This window comes from Protobothrops mucrosquamatus, unplaced genomic scaffold (assembly GCF_001527695.2).
Source record: "Protobothrops mucrosquamatus isolate PMUCROS unplaced genomic scaffold, P.Mucros_1.0 scaffold170, whole genome shotgun sequence".
In the NCBI taxonomy this organism is placed as follows: Eukaryota; Metazoa; Chordata; class Lepidosauria; order Squamata; family Viperidae; genus Protobothrops; species Protobothrops mucrosquamatus.
Window position 1 is genome coordinate 1,399,210 of NW_015386531.1, and position 14,048 is coordinate 1,413,257.

Consider the following 14,048-nt stretch of genomic DNA (forward strand, 5'->3'; position numbering starts at 1 on the left):
ATAGAGCCAAATATTTTTTATTCCTCAGCAAGTTGCTTCCCAGCTTTCTTTCCCTTGTAGTCTGATGGAATAGATGTTGAAAGATGGCAGTGGAGGGAAAAGAAAACCATGAGGAGGCTGGCCTTTTGATGGAAACCCCTCTAGCCCTACTTTTCCTTTTTACTTCTTGCAGCCTGAGAGGATGCTTGTTGGCAGGTATTACTTGAGGGAGGGACCAATTCAGAAAGGTGAACATTTTAGTGAATTGATTGTGTCCCTCATCTCTTAATCTGCAGATTCAATGTTAAGTTCAGAGGTTAAGAAATTGGTCCATGTTATTGGCCCAATTCCTTGAGCATTGTCCTTAGATTTCCACATAGGCAGCACAAATTAAGATTATCCATTTATGTGCCATTGGGAGCTCTCCTTGTAACAGGTTCCCAGCTGTCTATGCAAACCTTATACTTCAGCATATGAGAAGCATGTTCTAATGATAGGAATTAAGAATAAGATTCTTTGTATTTATATAGTACTGGAATATGAAAATGGGAACAGAACTTGTATTTGTCTCAAAGTCTTTATTTCTCCCAAATGTTGTTACATCTGAACTTCCTGACAATCTGCTTCTACTTCTGTTTTTGGTTAGACATTCAAGAAGAAGCCAGAGCATTTTCCATTCTTTTTCAAACGTGTGCTGGTGGCTTCCTTGGCAGAGAATAACAGTGAAATCACTCTGCAAGAGCAGACAATTCTCTTGCTGTTCCTTGATCATTGTTTCAATAGTTTGGTAAGTTTATTTTCCAAAGATTGTTACAATTAATGATACTTTTGGTATATAGTGAAAAAATGCCTACTGTAATACCAATTCCACTGTAGCATCATTCTTTGTTAGCATTGCTAGCCTGTTTTGTTGCCTTTTTAAAATAAAAGCAACACAAAACAAACTCCTCCCCCTCCAAACTTTTGCTCTACAAGGAAGTTTAAAAAAATATTTTGAGGCACTAAAGTAAAGATGCTACTAGACTGGTGAAACAGAAGTTCTGGAAATAACATAAAATCTGGAGCTTGGAAGCAAGTCAAGAATAGTAGAAAGTAGACTGAAATGTTTAAGTAGCTGATCAGAATATTAACTCTTAATCATAATACATTTTTGAGGGATTTCACTTCATGAAATTGTGTTTTCTTACTCTTCCACCAAAAGCTATTCTCGTGAATCAGAAAGGAAGTAAGTGCAGCAAGAAAGAATGAATAACCATACTTTAGAAATGCAGCCTATACCACCATTTATGATGTATCTAAATTTGTATAAGATCCCAAATTATTTTATAATTTCTTATGACAGGAAGTGGACTTGATCAGAGGACAAATCCAGCAACTCATCTCTCTCCCAATGTGGATGGGGCTGCAGCCTGTAAGTTGTCTTAAGATAAAGGTTTCAAAGATCTCAGAACCTTGTGTTATAGATAGAAATGTTCATATCTATGATTACAGTGAATATACAGGCAGGTAAACTTTCTGTTTTTAGGGTTTTTTTTTCTTTTATTCAGTTGTCTCCAATTCTTAGAGACTGCCTGAACAAGTTTCTGCAGTTTTCTTGACAAGGGTTTTCAGAAGTTGTTTACCATTGCCTACTTGCAGAGAAAGTGAGTTGCCCAAGATCACCCAGCTGGCTTTGTGCCAAGGCAGGACTAGAACTCAGACTCCTAGTTTCAGGGCATACCTTAACCACATACATATTTTTTTATATGCATTATCAATCAGGCTTTTATATTCAAAGAACAGTAATGTTTATTGTATGCTATATGATTTTCAATGCTCCTTTGTAGCTTATACCATCTCCCCACTCATGTCTGCTGAGGAAGGCGAACAAAACTAAATTTCATTGGCTGTGTCAACACACTATATGTAACCATGATTTGTTAAGTGAGATATAATTGGTTTGTTCACAGTTTGCGTTAAGCTTTACGCCATAATGTTGGCTTATCTTACATTTTGGTGGGCAAACGAGTCCCTTTACCATACTTATTTTTAAATGAAAATAGGAGCATAACAGATCAATGTAAATGCTGCAGTACTGATATTCTGAAAAATTAAATAAATCTCTTAAATAAAATTCTAGACACGTCTACAACTTGAATTGAAAAAGACACCAAAACTTAAAAAATTCTGGAATTTGATCAAGAAAAATGATGAGAAAATGGATGAAAATTCACGACTGCAGTAAGTTTAACAATAACCCTAGTGCTGTTGTTTAATAGCAGTTCCTGAGCTGAGCTGAAAGATCATTTTTAAGGCATGTTGCGAGAAGTCAGGAGTTGGAGAGTTTATAATATCACATTTAGATAGGATTAGAAGGCGAAAGCATTCAGTATGTTCCATGGCCTAGCCCAGGGGTAGGCAATCTTAGCTCTTTTATAACTCGTGGACTTCAACTCCCAGAATTCCTGAGCCAGCTTAGCTGGCTCAGGAATTCTGGGAGTTGAAGTCCACGAGTTATAAAAGAGCCAAGGTTGCCTACCCCGGCCTAGCCTCTTGCAGCAAAGCCAGTTTGAAATATATCTGTCTGTCTGCCCCTCCCTCCCTCCCTCCCATCCACCTCACCCCCGGCCATCTTGTACAAAACCCCCAATAATCTGTAGTGTATCCATTTAGAAAAATACTTCTTATTAAGTAGTTATTCAGGAAGTACATAGAAATATGTAATGATTTTTAGCCCAAAATTGGAAGAGTCCAATTCTGCCTACAATGGAGGACTGGAGATTGAAAGTTTCGTATCTTGCTGACATGGCAAAGATTTCGGCTTATTTGAAGAATCATTCAAATGAACAATTTTTATCAATATGGAGAAGATGGATTGTTTATATTCAAAAGAAGCATAGAGTGGTAGAATACAACTTAGGCTTTTAGATTTTCTTTTTTATTTTCTTTATTTTTTCTATCTCCTCATGTAGATTAAGATAATTTGTGGAGTTAGAGATACTAGTATTTGTTTACTTATATATGAATATTATCCTGGGATTAGGTTTGGGAAGTCCGGGGGGGGGGTGTTGGGGGGTTTTTACTTGCTACTGTGTTTACTATGCTTGTGATTGTTTTTTATGATGGAAAATAATAAAATTTCTTTTAAAAAAAAAAAAAAGAAAGAAATATGTAATGATTTGGAACTTCTTTTGAAAAGTGAGAAGAATGGACACTGAGGTTTTTCTCTCTTGCCATTCCCTTCAAAATGAAAAACAGAATTTGAGAAAACCTTTTCCTTGAGATGAGCCTGAAATTTTATAGCCTCTTTTTGTGTTGAAAGATACAATATAGTTGATCCTAAATATGTCCTATATAACTTGGGGGTGTTAGTGTAATGTTGAATATATTACATTGTGGACAGTTTATAACTGGTGGCGAACCTATGGCACGGGTGCCAGAGGCGGCACTCGGAGCCCTATCTGTGGGCACACGTACCGTTGCCCCAGCCTTGCCTCCCCTGCAACCCCCTCTCCAGCAGCCCCCCTGAAGGAGAGTCGCCCCCGAGCGTGGCCCACACGGAGCAGCGCAGCCAAGGACATGGCAGCCAGGCAGCGTAGACAAGACTCTGCCCTTACACCCCATCATGCAGTTGATGCTGCAGGGCGCAGGCAGAGGGTGTGGCCGCCATAGTGCTGCTGGGCTGCCTGGGCGATCTGTGGCGGGCCCTGGAAGCGGTGAGTGGTCCTGTGGGCAGGTGGGGCGGAGTAGGGGGGGTGGAGCAGGGGCGGGGCCAATTTTTGGGCACTCGGTCTCTAAAAGGTTCGCCATCACTGGTTTATAATGTACTGGAGTTTGCTACTGAAAAAAAAATCCTTTGCTGCATTTAGTCTGTTTAGTTTAGAAAAGTACAAATATTTTAGAATGTTTCAAAAGGTAAACTTTCAGGTTCTGGGGATCATGCTGTGGCTGGAGGGGAGGAAGATCATTATTTGACTTGGGGGTCCTTGGTGCTCTCTGAGCTTGGTTGTTTTCTTGCAGACACTTCATTAGCCAAACTGGGTAACGTCATCAGTGCTCTGCTTCTAGCATTGATGATGTTGCCTACTTTGGGTAATGAAAGATCTGCAAGAAAACAACCAAGCTCAGAGAGTACCAAGGACCCCACAGTTCAACCTGAGCTACAAATATTCTCCTTTATTATTCGACTTGCTATTAACAACTTTTAGGCAAAGATATTGATGAGATAGGGCCATGCCTATTTCAGATGGCTGCTGATGCAGAGTTCCACTGGCTTTTCTTTTGACTTTATATTGCAGGACATATCAGGAAAGGAGATTCCTTTCACAACTAATCCAGAAATTTATCTCTGTATTAAAGTCAATATCCATTTCAGGTGAGTAGTTCATATGGGCAAGTACTCCCGTCCCTTCTTTAATGTGTAGCTTAATGGGCTAAGGAGTAAGATTTAAAGAAACATTTTTCTAAGATCAGTTCTTGCCCATGTGATCTTTAGCAGTGAAGAAAGAATCCCAAATAGAAAAAAAAATGCTAAGGGGCTTTAATGTTTATTTGTTTGTCCTGAGCTCCTCTTTCCCTAATTCTTGTAGGTGCTCTCTCAAATGGAGGGAAGGGAGCAAGATTATTGAGAGGTTTTAAAATTCAGTGTACTCTACCTTCAACTTTTCTGCTTGAAATTTTAGCTCCACCCTCAGTCTTGGGACAACAGCTTTCATAGTTTTCAGCCAACATGACTGAAAGCCTCTGAATTTTTACATGTAAGACTGCTATCTGTATAAAGTAAGGAGATAGCAATAGCATTTAGACTTATATACCGCCCCATAGTGCTTTTCAGCATTCTCTGGGCGTTTTATAATGTCAGCATATTGCCCCCAACAATCTGTATCCTCATTTTACAGCCCTCAGAAGGATGGAAGGAAGGCTTGAGTTCCGTCAGGATTGAACTGTGGGCAGAGTTTGCCTGCAATGCTGCATTCTAACCACTATCCCACCAAGGGATCCTTGAGATAATGTATAATTGTCTTGTGTTTTCTTCTAGATGCCCTCTGTATGGATAAAGTCCGCTATTGTGAAAGGTTTATTGAATTCACGATAGATTTAGAGGTAAACCAATTATAAGACAAATGCTAGTTCTTTTACAATATCATCTAGGCTGTAGTAAGGGCTTATTCAATGGCAGTAGCTTTTTGAATAGACTTTCCAGCTGTTTATGTGCATTGTTCATTCTAATATTGTGAGAAGGAGAAAAAAAAATCCTCTCAACTTATTATGCAATATATGCAATTTCATATTTTTTTTGTAAGTTACAGTATCATAAATATGCTTTAGCATTTTGTCCTTTTTAAAATTTGCTAATCAAACCATGCTACTTTTAAAGATAGGTTAGGGATTAAAGGGATAATATAACAAACATACCCAAATCCACCCCCACCCCGCAATATATGGCACATAATTTTATTACATGTATTTCATGAAAAAGAGTGTTAATATTGGTCTTAAATTATGATTGACAATGTTAATATTTGCTGCATTTTCTTGGATTTCTTTACTGTTTTTTTAAATGCTGAAATTTAAAATAACAGTAACAGAAATACAGTACCAGGAATTATTCCAAATTTTAATATCTTTTTTAAAAAAAAAAATCTAAATGCTTTCAGCATGTAAATAATAATAATAATTATAGCAACACCCATTAAAGAAAGTTAGAAACTAGCCTTGTGTGGTTCCTAAAAATGTTATATTTTATCCCCCTTATCTCTGGATTTATTCTCTTTTAGATATTTTTTTGGACACTGATAAACTTATACTTCACTCAAAGGCCTAGTGTGACTTTGAGCCAAGAGAACAGTGTTTATCTCAGTTTAAGAAGTATCCATTTTAGCCACAATCTTTATCAGAAAATATTAATTCAATTTTTGTTACACTTTCAAAAAGTCTGAATAGTTGAATTTTATCAATATAAATTAGCCCACTATAAATGATTGAGCAACACTTATTTTTTTTACACATCAGAGTAGAGAGTTTTAAGAACTAGTCATGCTTTTTAATGAACTCTGAATTCTGACTAGTATTTGAGTAATAAATGTGATCAAACACTGACTTGCATAATATTTTAAGGTGTGATACTACTTTTTTTTTAGGCTCTGCTTCCAACACGGCGATGGTTTAATACTGTACTAGACGATTCCCACCTAGTTGTACATTGTTATTTATCCAGCCTAGCAAAAAGGGACAAAGAGGGGCATCTGTTCTGCCAGGTGAGACTTGCTTTTATTTACTGAATTTCTTTGAATTTCATGAAGGATTGCAGTATTGCAACCGAAAAGTGAGAATGGGCAAGTGAGCATCACTTGCTATTGGCAGGAATTTGGGAGTGTAGCAGTCACTGCCAACATTTCCTGCCTCTGATTGTTCTTGTGATGATTGTACAGAAGAGAATAAAGTTTTTTTGCATTGTAACTATTAGCTTAAGTCTAATTGTGTTTGGATTTTTCTGATGATTATCAATTTTCAACTTATACCTCCATTTTAAAACTACTTCCATGCCTTAAACATTTTAAATCTAATATAAAAGGTTTTCTAAATAGTTTTCATAATCACATTATTCACAAATCATTGCTTAAACATTACCAAGCATACCCTGAATTACTGAATATCTGAACAGTTTATAAACTGCACGGGTACTAGAATATAACTTTCGTGAAATTACTATGTTTTATTTGGTTTCACATATTACTTTAATTCAGCTTTTAGACATGCTGAAATTCTACACTGGATTTGAAATTAATGATCAGACTGGAAATGCTTTGACTGAAAATGAAATGACTACAATTCACTATGATAGAATTACTTCCCTCCAGGTAATTAGACCTTCAGACTTCTCTAAGATTTCTTTCAGGGTTTTTTTAAATTAAAGGTTTTGTTTTTTTTTACCAAACTTTGTTTTGGAAAAGACTTGTTTTATATATCATTGATTCTTAAATATTTATGCTGAGATAAAAGGATATGATAAAAGAGCCATGGTGGTGCAATGGTTAGAATGCAGCATTACAGGCTAACTCTGCCCACTGCCAGGAGTTTGATCCCAGGCTTCGATCCTTCTGAGGTCAGTAAAATGAGGACTCAGATTGTTGGGGACAATAGGCTGACCCTGTAAACCACTTAGTGCTGTAAAGCATATAAGTATATGGATATTTATGTATGTAAAGTATATAAGTCTGAGTGCTATTGCTATTAAATTGAAAGCATGGATATATGTTTGGAAATACAATTTGTATAGCATTACTACATTTCATAAGAAATGTATTTAGTTGCTTCTGTATAATCTGGATCATATGTAGATACAGGCATACTCATACAGGTAGTCCTTGACTTAGGACCATTCATTCAGTGACTATTCAGCATTACGATGGTATTGAACAAAAGGACTTACAACCTATGCCCAAATTTAGAGCCATTGCAGTGCCCCAATTTGGGTGCTTGACAGTCCACCTGCACTTATGACTACAGGGTTGCTTCAATTATCCGCACCCACATATTCCTCCCCCCATCTCAGCCTTCCATTTGGCCCACTAGTGTGTAAAGCTGCTGTGGCACAGGGAGGCTTCAGACTGCTCCCCACCCTGCCAGGCTTAGGAGGCCTTGACCTGCTCCCTGCCCCACCAGAATGTGCAAAATGCCCCACTTACCTTCACTGTTCTCCAATTACGAACAGGCATGCTCTGCTTATGCAAGGCACAGCCTTTTTATCAAGGCCACCTTGCACCATTCTCCTTGTGGGCTTCATTCTCTTAGTGTTTTGGAAGTCTCCTTGTCCATATGGTGCAATTTGGTGAAGGAGACTTCTGAAGCACCGCTGGAATGGAGCCCGCTGTTTAGAAGTTTCCTTCTCTAAATCTTCCCAGTAACTCTTTCAGGGCCCTCAATATAGGTGTAAGCATTGAGAAAGCATTGAAGACACATTCTGCACTGATTGTAATATCCAGACAGCCCCATGTAAAGCACATTGCAGATAGTTATGCAGATGGTAATGAGATTGTGATTTACTATCACTAAGTCTTCCTCCACCAGGTAATGACACAATTTGTATACCAGCCAAAGCTGGGCAAATGTCACTCTACATGCAGCCTTTATCTGCTGTTCAAGTAGCAACTACAAGTCCAGAAGCACTCCCAAATTAGAAAGCTGCTGTTGCAGAGATAGTTCCTGTTAGGGATAACACTGGCACCAAAGGAAAACCTTGATGTATGGATAGCAACTTTGGGTTTAATTTGAGCCTGTTCTCTCCCATCCAAGCCCAATATCCTCCAGGTACCTGAGTAGAAGATCAAAAGCATCTGCTCCACAGCCTGGAATAGCAATGTATCATCAGCATACTGTATCCAAAATTGTCCAAGGCAGTGTTTCTCAACCTTGACCATTTTAAGGCATGTGGACTTCAACTCCCAGAATTCCACAGCCAGCAATGCTGGCTGTGGAATTCTGGGAGTTGAAATCCACATGCCTTAAAATGGTCAAGGTTGAGAAACACTGGTCCAAGGGCTTACCTCAGTGGTTTCATATAGATTTTTTAAAAATGGGCGATGGGGAGTGACCTTTGTGCTACCCTGTAAATGAGGAACCACTGAACCAACCTCTCCTCTCCTAGACTGAAACTACCCAAAGAGAACAGACTGCCATAGACTGAAAATTTCAGTGGTTGAAAAAATAACATATAGTATCAAAATGTACGTGCTGTTTCACAGATTAGAAGAGGGTGCTAATCTGTATTATTTTTTGTTATAATGTTTTATTAATTTGGCTGCTGCATATCACCTCGAGCCATAGTCAGTTAGCGTGATGAGTAAATCCAATAAATATGTGCCGTAAATGAAGATGAAAGTGGTAAGATTAGCAATAATCAGGCTTTTAAAGCATTGTTTAAATTGCTGTTGATGCTTAGCTAATTTTCAGAGATTTGCAGTTTGTCTGGTGAATTGCAAATTAGGTAGAGGATAAGAATTTTTGATTCTAATCCTGATTCTTGGTTGATTTTCAGAGAGCTGCCTTTGCACATTTTCCAGAACTTTACAGTTTTGCCCTCTCAAATGTATCTGCTGTAGACACACGTGATTCTCTGCTTAAGTTTTTTGGACCTCTAAGGTACATTATCATTAACTTCGGTTTGGGAGGGGGGTTGTAGATACTTAATGGCAAATTCTTGATTTTCATGATGATCAGGATTATTTAAGCAATGATTGCCCATCTCTTTAAGCCAAAGTCTATTTTATTATATATTTTCAGCTGAAATGGTTGTTTAAATGAAAATACTCTATGATTCATGCCTATGTTCTGTATAACTAAACTAGTTTTTTTTAATTTAGGATAGCAATTCTGTTACTGTTTAAAAAGAGAGTGGAGAGTGTGTCTATAATTTCCAAAACCAATCTCCTGTATAAATATTTCTGTTATTTGCAATTCACAGCTCTAATGCTTAGCATTTTATGTGCCCCAAAAGTAGTGTAATTTATATGCTGATTTTAAAAAGAATCTGCAGGATAATGATCTGGTGTGCATGTAATAACTAGCATTTCACATAATAGTTGTAGGCTGGAATATGCTCAAATAGACCTTCCTATGTCTTAATTTGGATTCATTTAACATTTAATTTCACATTATATAAGCTCTGGCTTGTCTTTATAATTGAATTTAAGATGGTAACAGTAACCTGGGTCAATTTCAAAACTAGCTGTGTACACTAGATTCATTATTTCTATTTTAATTAACCAGCAATTGTTTAAGCTTACCACCTTCTGTTTGAGCATAATGGTAAACCAATTTTGCAACAGATAAATCTTAATTTAGGAGTGCTTCCCTAGCTATACGTGATTTTGTTCATAAATGTAGTACTAAATCTTGATAAAGTACTGTATGCATAGGAAGTTACCGTATTTATCGGCGTATAACACGCACTTTTCCCCCCTGAAAATAGGGGGCAAATGATGTGTGCGTGTTATACGCCGATATACGGCCAGCCCGGGTAAATTCGGCCATATTCTTCAATACGGGCCGGCCCCAGCAGTTCCGGCTGGTTGCCGGCAGTTGGCTGTTCCTCCCTGGCCGCCTCGGCTCCCCCCGGTTTNCATACTGTATCCAAAATTGTCCAAGGCAGTGTTTCTCAACCTTGACCATTTTAAGGCATGTGGACTTCAACTCCCAGAATTCCACAGCCAGCAATGCTGGCTGTGGAATTCTGGGAGTTGAAATCCACATGCCTTAAAATGGTCAAGGTTGAGAAACACTGGTCCAAGGGCTTACCTCAGTGGTTTCATATAGATTTTTAAAAAATGGGCGATGGGGAGTGACCTTTGTGCTACCCTGTAAATGAGGAACCACTGAACCAACCTCTCCTCTCCTAGACTGAAACTACCCAAAGAGAACAGACTGCCATAGACTGAAAATTTCAGTGGTTGAAAAAATAACATATAGTATCAAAATGTACGTACTGTTTCACAGATTAGAAGAGGGTGCTAATCTGTATTATTTTTTGTTATAATGTTTTATTAATTTGGCTGCTGTATATCACCTCGAGCCATAGTCAGTTAGCGTGATGAGTAAATCCAATAAATATGTGCCGTAAATGAAGATGAAAGTGGTAAGATTAGCAATAAACTGGCTTAAAGCATTGTTTAAATTGCTGTTGATGCTTAGCTAATTTTCAGAGATTTGCAGTTTGTCTGGTGAATTGCAAATTAGGTAGAGGATAAGAATTTTTGATCCTAATCCTGATTCTTGGTTGATTTTCAGAGAGCTGCCTTTGCACATTTTCCAGAACTTTACAGTTTTGCCCTCTCAAATGTATCTGCTGTAGACACACGTGATTCTCTGCTAAAGTTTTTTGGACCTCTAAGGTACATCATCATTAACTTCGGTTTGGGAGGGGGGTTGTAGATACTTAATGGCAAATTCTTGATTTTCATGATGATCAGGATTATTTAAGCAATGATTGCCCATCTCTTTAAGCCAAAGTCTATTTTATTATATATTTTCAGCTGAAATGGTTGTTTAAATGAAAATACTCTATGATTCATGCCTATGTTCTGTATAACTAAACTAGTTTTTTTTTAATTTAGGATAGCAATTCTGTTACTGTTTAAAAAGAGAGTGGAGAGTGTGTCTATAGTTTCCAAAACCAATCTCCTGTATAAATATTTCTGTTTTTTGCAATTCACAGCTCTAATGCTTAGCATTTTATGTGCCCCAAAAGTAGTGTAATTTATATGCTGATTTTAAAAAGAATCTGCAGGATAATGGTCTGGTGTGCATGTAATAACTAGCATTTCACATAATACGTGTAGGCTGAAATATGCTCAGGTAGATCTTCCTATGTCTTAATTTGGATTCATTTAACATTTAATTTCACATTATATAAGCTCTGGCTTGTCTTTATAATTGAATTTAAGATGGTAACAGTAACCTGGGTCAATTTCCAAACTAGCTGTGTACGCTAGATTCATTATTTCTATTTTAATTAAACCAGCAATTGTTTAAGCATACCACCTTCTGTTTGAGCATAATGGTAAACCAATTTTGCAACAGGTAAATCTTAATTTAGGAGTGCTTCCCTAGCTGTACATGATTTTGTTCATAAATGTAGTATTAAATCTTGATAAAGTACTGTATGCATAGGAAGTTACTTTGCCATAGTAACAAACTGGCAGTTTCACTAAAATATAACTTTACTATTTCTAACTCTTTGACCAAGTAGATCATTCCTGCTTTCTTTTTTATGATAGAAGTAAATAAAAATATTAAAATAAGCAGCCCATTTTTTTCATAACAGCTGAAAGATTCTTAATACATTTCTTTGTTATTTAGTCCAGATATGCTCCACCAGGTGGCATCATATCTCTGCTTACTGCCAGCCCTACGTGAAGAAGAAAATACAAATTATGAAAAAGGTTTTCTGCTTGAACTATTGGTAAATTTAAGTTATTCTTGCTTAAATGAATTCTTTAAGGTTTGTTTGTTTTGGTTTTGAAGAGCATGCCTCTTTGTGACAGGCTGGCAAGGAATAGTAGAAAGCCTCTTCTACCTATAGCTTTTTGGTTTATTTCAGATGGTCATTCAGAATCTGATTTGGCAATGGGCGGATAGTGTAAATAAATTATGGTAGGAAGGAAAAGCCCCAAAAGTTGTGGCATCTACAAAAATATTATGTTTATCCTTTTTAGGATTATTTCAGCTTACATCCCATCTTCCAACTGTGTTTAATAAACACACATTAGAAAATAATATAAAAAGTTAAAATCTCAGTAGCACAAAGAATTGTCCTGGATTATTTGAAAAATGTAAAAGCAATAGAATTATATTTTAATCAGTGTATGTTTCAAGTGAAAGAAATAATTCACACAGCACAATTCAAATACGGAAATCATGTTGACAGGATATACTGTAGCTGTCAATTTGGACAGCTTTTAATTATTGGCTATGTTCATTTTCAAAGACAACGTACAGTGGAAGAAGACTTACTGATTAACATTTTGGAAACAAAATGTTTGAATAAATACTGGTTTTATAATACTCTTCTTTACATTTTTCAAGATACATAGGCTGGTATAGAGACAGGTTGCTAGCATGCTATAGTTGAGTTCACATTTTGTATTGCATGGAAGTCATGCTAAATATTGTGTGACATTTGTCACTCCAAACAATTTCTTGTATTTGGTGTCAGCCAAATCTCTTTACAATGTTGCTAATGTGTCAGTGGACATTTGCCATGTATTCTGAGACCAGCCCAGGCCTCCTATTCAATGCTGTTATTATTTAGCTTCTTTCAGTGAACTGTTGACAGATACATTTTTAAAAGAACCCAGTTCTTTACCTTTTCCTTATAATAAATGTAATCAAAACTATTACTAGTAATTTTGGAGATAGTTATCTCCAGTGAAGTTTATTGTATACCTATGTGTCTTTATTTGATGTAGTTATCAAATTGTGCGTACAGTTATTGATACAGTTTATTTTTTACCTGTCTACTTAAATGTTCAAGACAGCTTACAAAGGAGAAACACAGACACAAACAGACTCATATTTACAAAAAAGAACAAATTAACTAAACTAAAAGCCTGACAAAACAAATGGATCATTATATATTTCTTTCTTTTAAAGAAGGGTAAAAATTATTCCTTGCTTGAGAGTAACATGGCCAACATGCCAGAATCCTCTGACAGTGGGAACATCTTCAGAAGGACTGTTTCTGCAGAACTTAACATTTGGATAAGTTTGTGATAAGCTAGAAAGAGACCAAATTGGTATAGTTCCTTCCAAGTTAATTCCAGCATCTGAATATTTTCTTTGCAAGCAGTTGGCACTCATAAAGATGTTTTTGTTTTTAGGTCTCTCGACATGAACGTAGAATTTCTCAAATTCAACAGCTTAATCAGATGCCTCTGTATCCCACTGAAAAGATTATTTGGGATGAAAATATTGTTCCAACTGAATACTATTCTGGGGAAGGTAAACCTTGCTGAAATAGAGTTAGATTTCTGAATACAAGAAGGTACTTTATGAAAATGAGTTTAAAAAATTAAGTGAATCTCTCTGTGGAAAGTGTTTATTCTATTTCCTTTGGATAGCTGTCTTCCCTGATTCATTGAGATAGAAAGATATTGCCTCCTTTTCCCTATTGGGCTGATGTTCTAGAAAAATATATATATATAAGGACAATTAACAAAGAAGTTGGATAAAAATGTAAACTAGTGAAGAATATTTATTTTCCTGTGTTTTTCTGTGACCCAAAGAATACTGAACAGTTCTCTAAGTTTTATTAGTCTATGAAGACCTAGGATTTTGTGCTAAAGGCCTCTTTGGAAGGAAAGCACGGCTCTCTAAAAATAGGAAGGAATAGTTTATTGCTGCAGTCATGATCTTCCTTTATGATGTTACAGTGAAAACAGGAATTTAATTTCCAAAGGCAATGCATTTACTAAATATGGTAATAGATGAGACATTTCACATAATTATTGAAAACATATATCCCTAAAGGCAGATACTAGATGCAGAATCTTCTGTCACACGGAATTGTCAGTCTGACGGGTCCAAGGATGAAA

At 36.7% G+C, this 14,048-nt stretch overlaps 1 protein-coding gene across 1 annotated transcript in view; it reads left to right on the top strand.

The window, feature by feature from the left end:
* Window positions 1-14,048, top strand: part of AQR (aquarius intron-binding spliceosomal factor) — a 43,307-nt gene that overhangs the window by 6,331 nt on the left and 22,928 nt on the right. Inside the window, exons 6-15 of the mRNA XM_015813577.1 lie at window positions 626-766; window positions 1,322-1,390; window positions 2,099-2,199; window positions 4,257-4,333; window positions 4,997-5,061; window positions 6,099-6,215; window positions 6,705-6,818; window positions 8,996-9,099; window positions 11,815-11,917; window positions 13,335-13,455. Of these exons, the coding sequence (XP_015669063.1) occupies window positions 626-766; window positions 1,322-1,390; window positions 2,099-2,199; window positions 4,257-4,333; window positions 4,997-5,061; window positions 6,099-6,215; window positions 6,705-6,818; window positions 8,996-9,099; window positions 11,815-11,917; window positions 13,335-13,455 (1,012 nt within the window). The remainder of the gene's footprint in view (window positions 1-625; window positions 767-1,321; window positions 1,391-2,098; window positions 2,200-4,256; window positions 4,334-4,996; window positions 5,062-6,098; window positions 6,216-6,704; window positions 6,819-8,995; window positions 9,100-11,814; window positions 11,918-13,334; window positions 13,456-14,048) is intronic.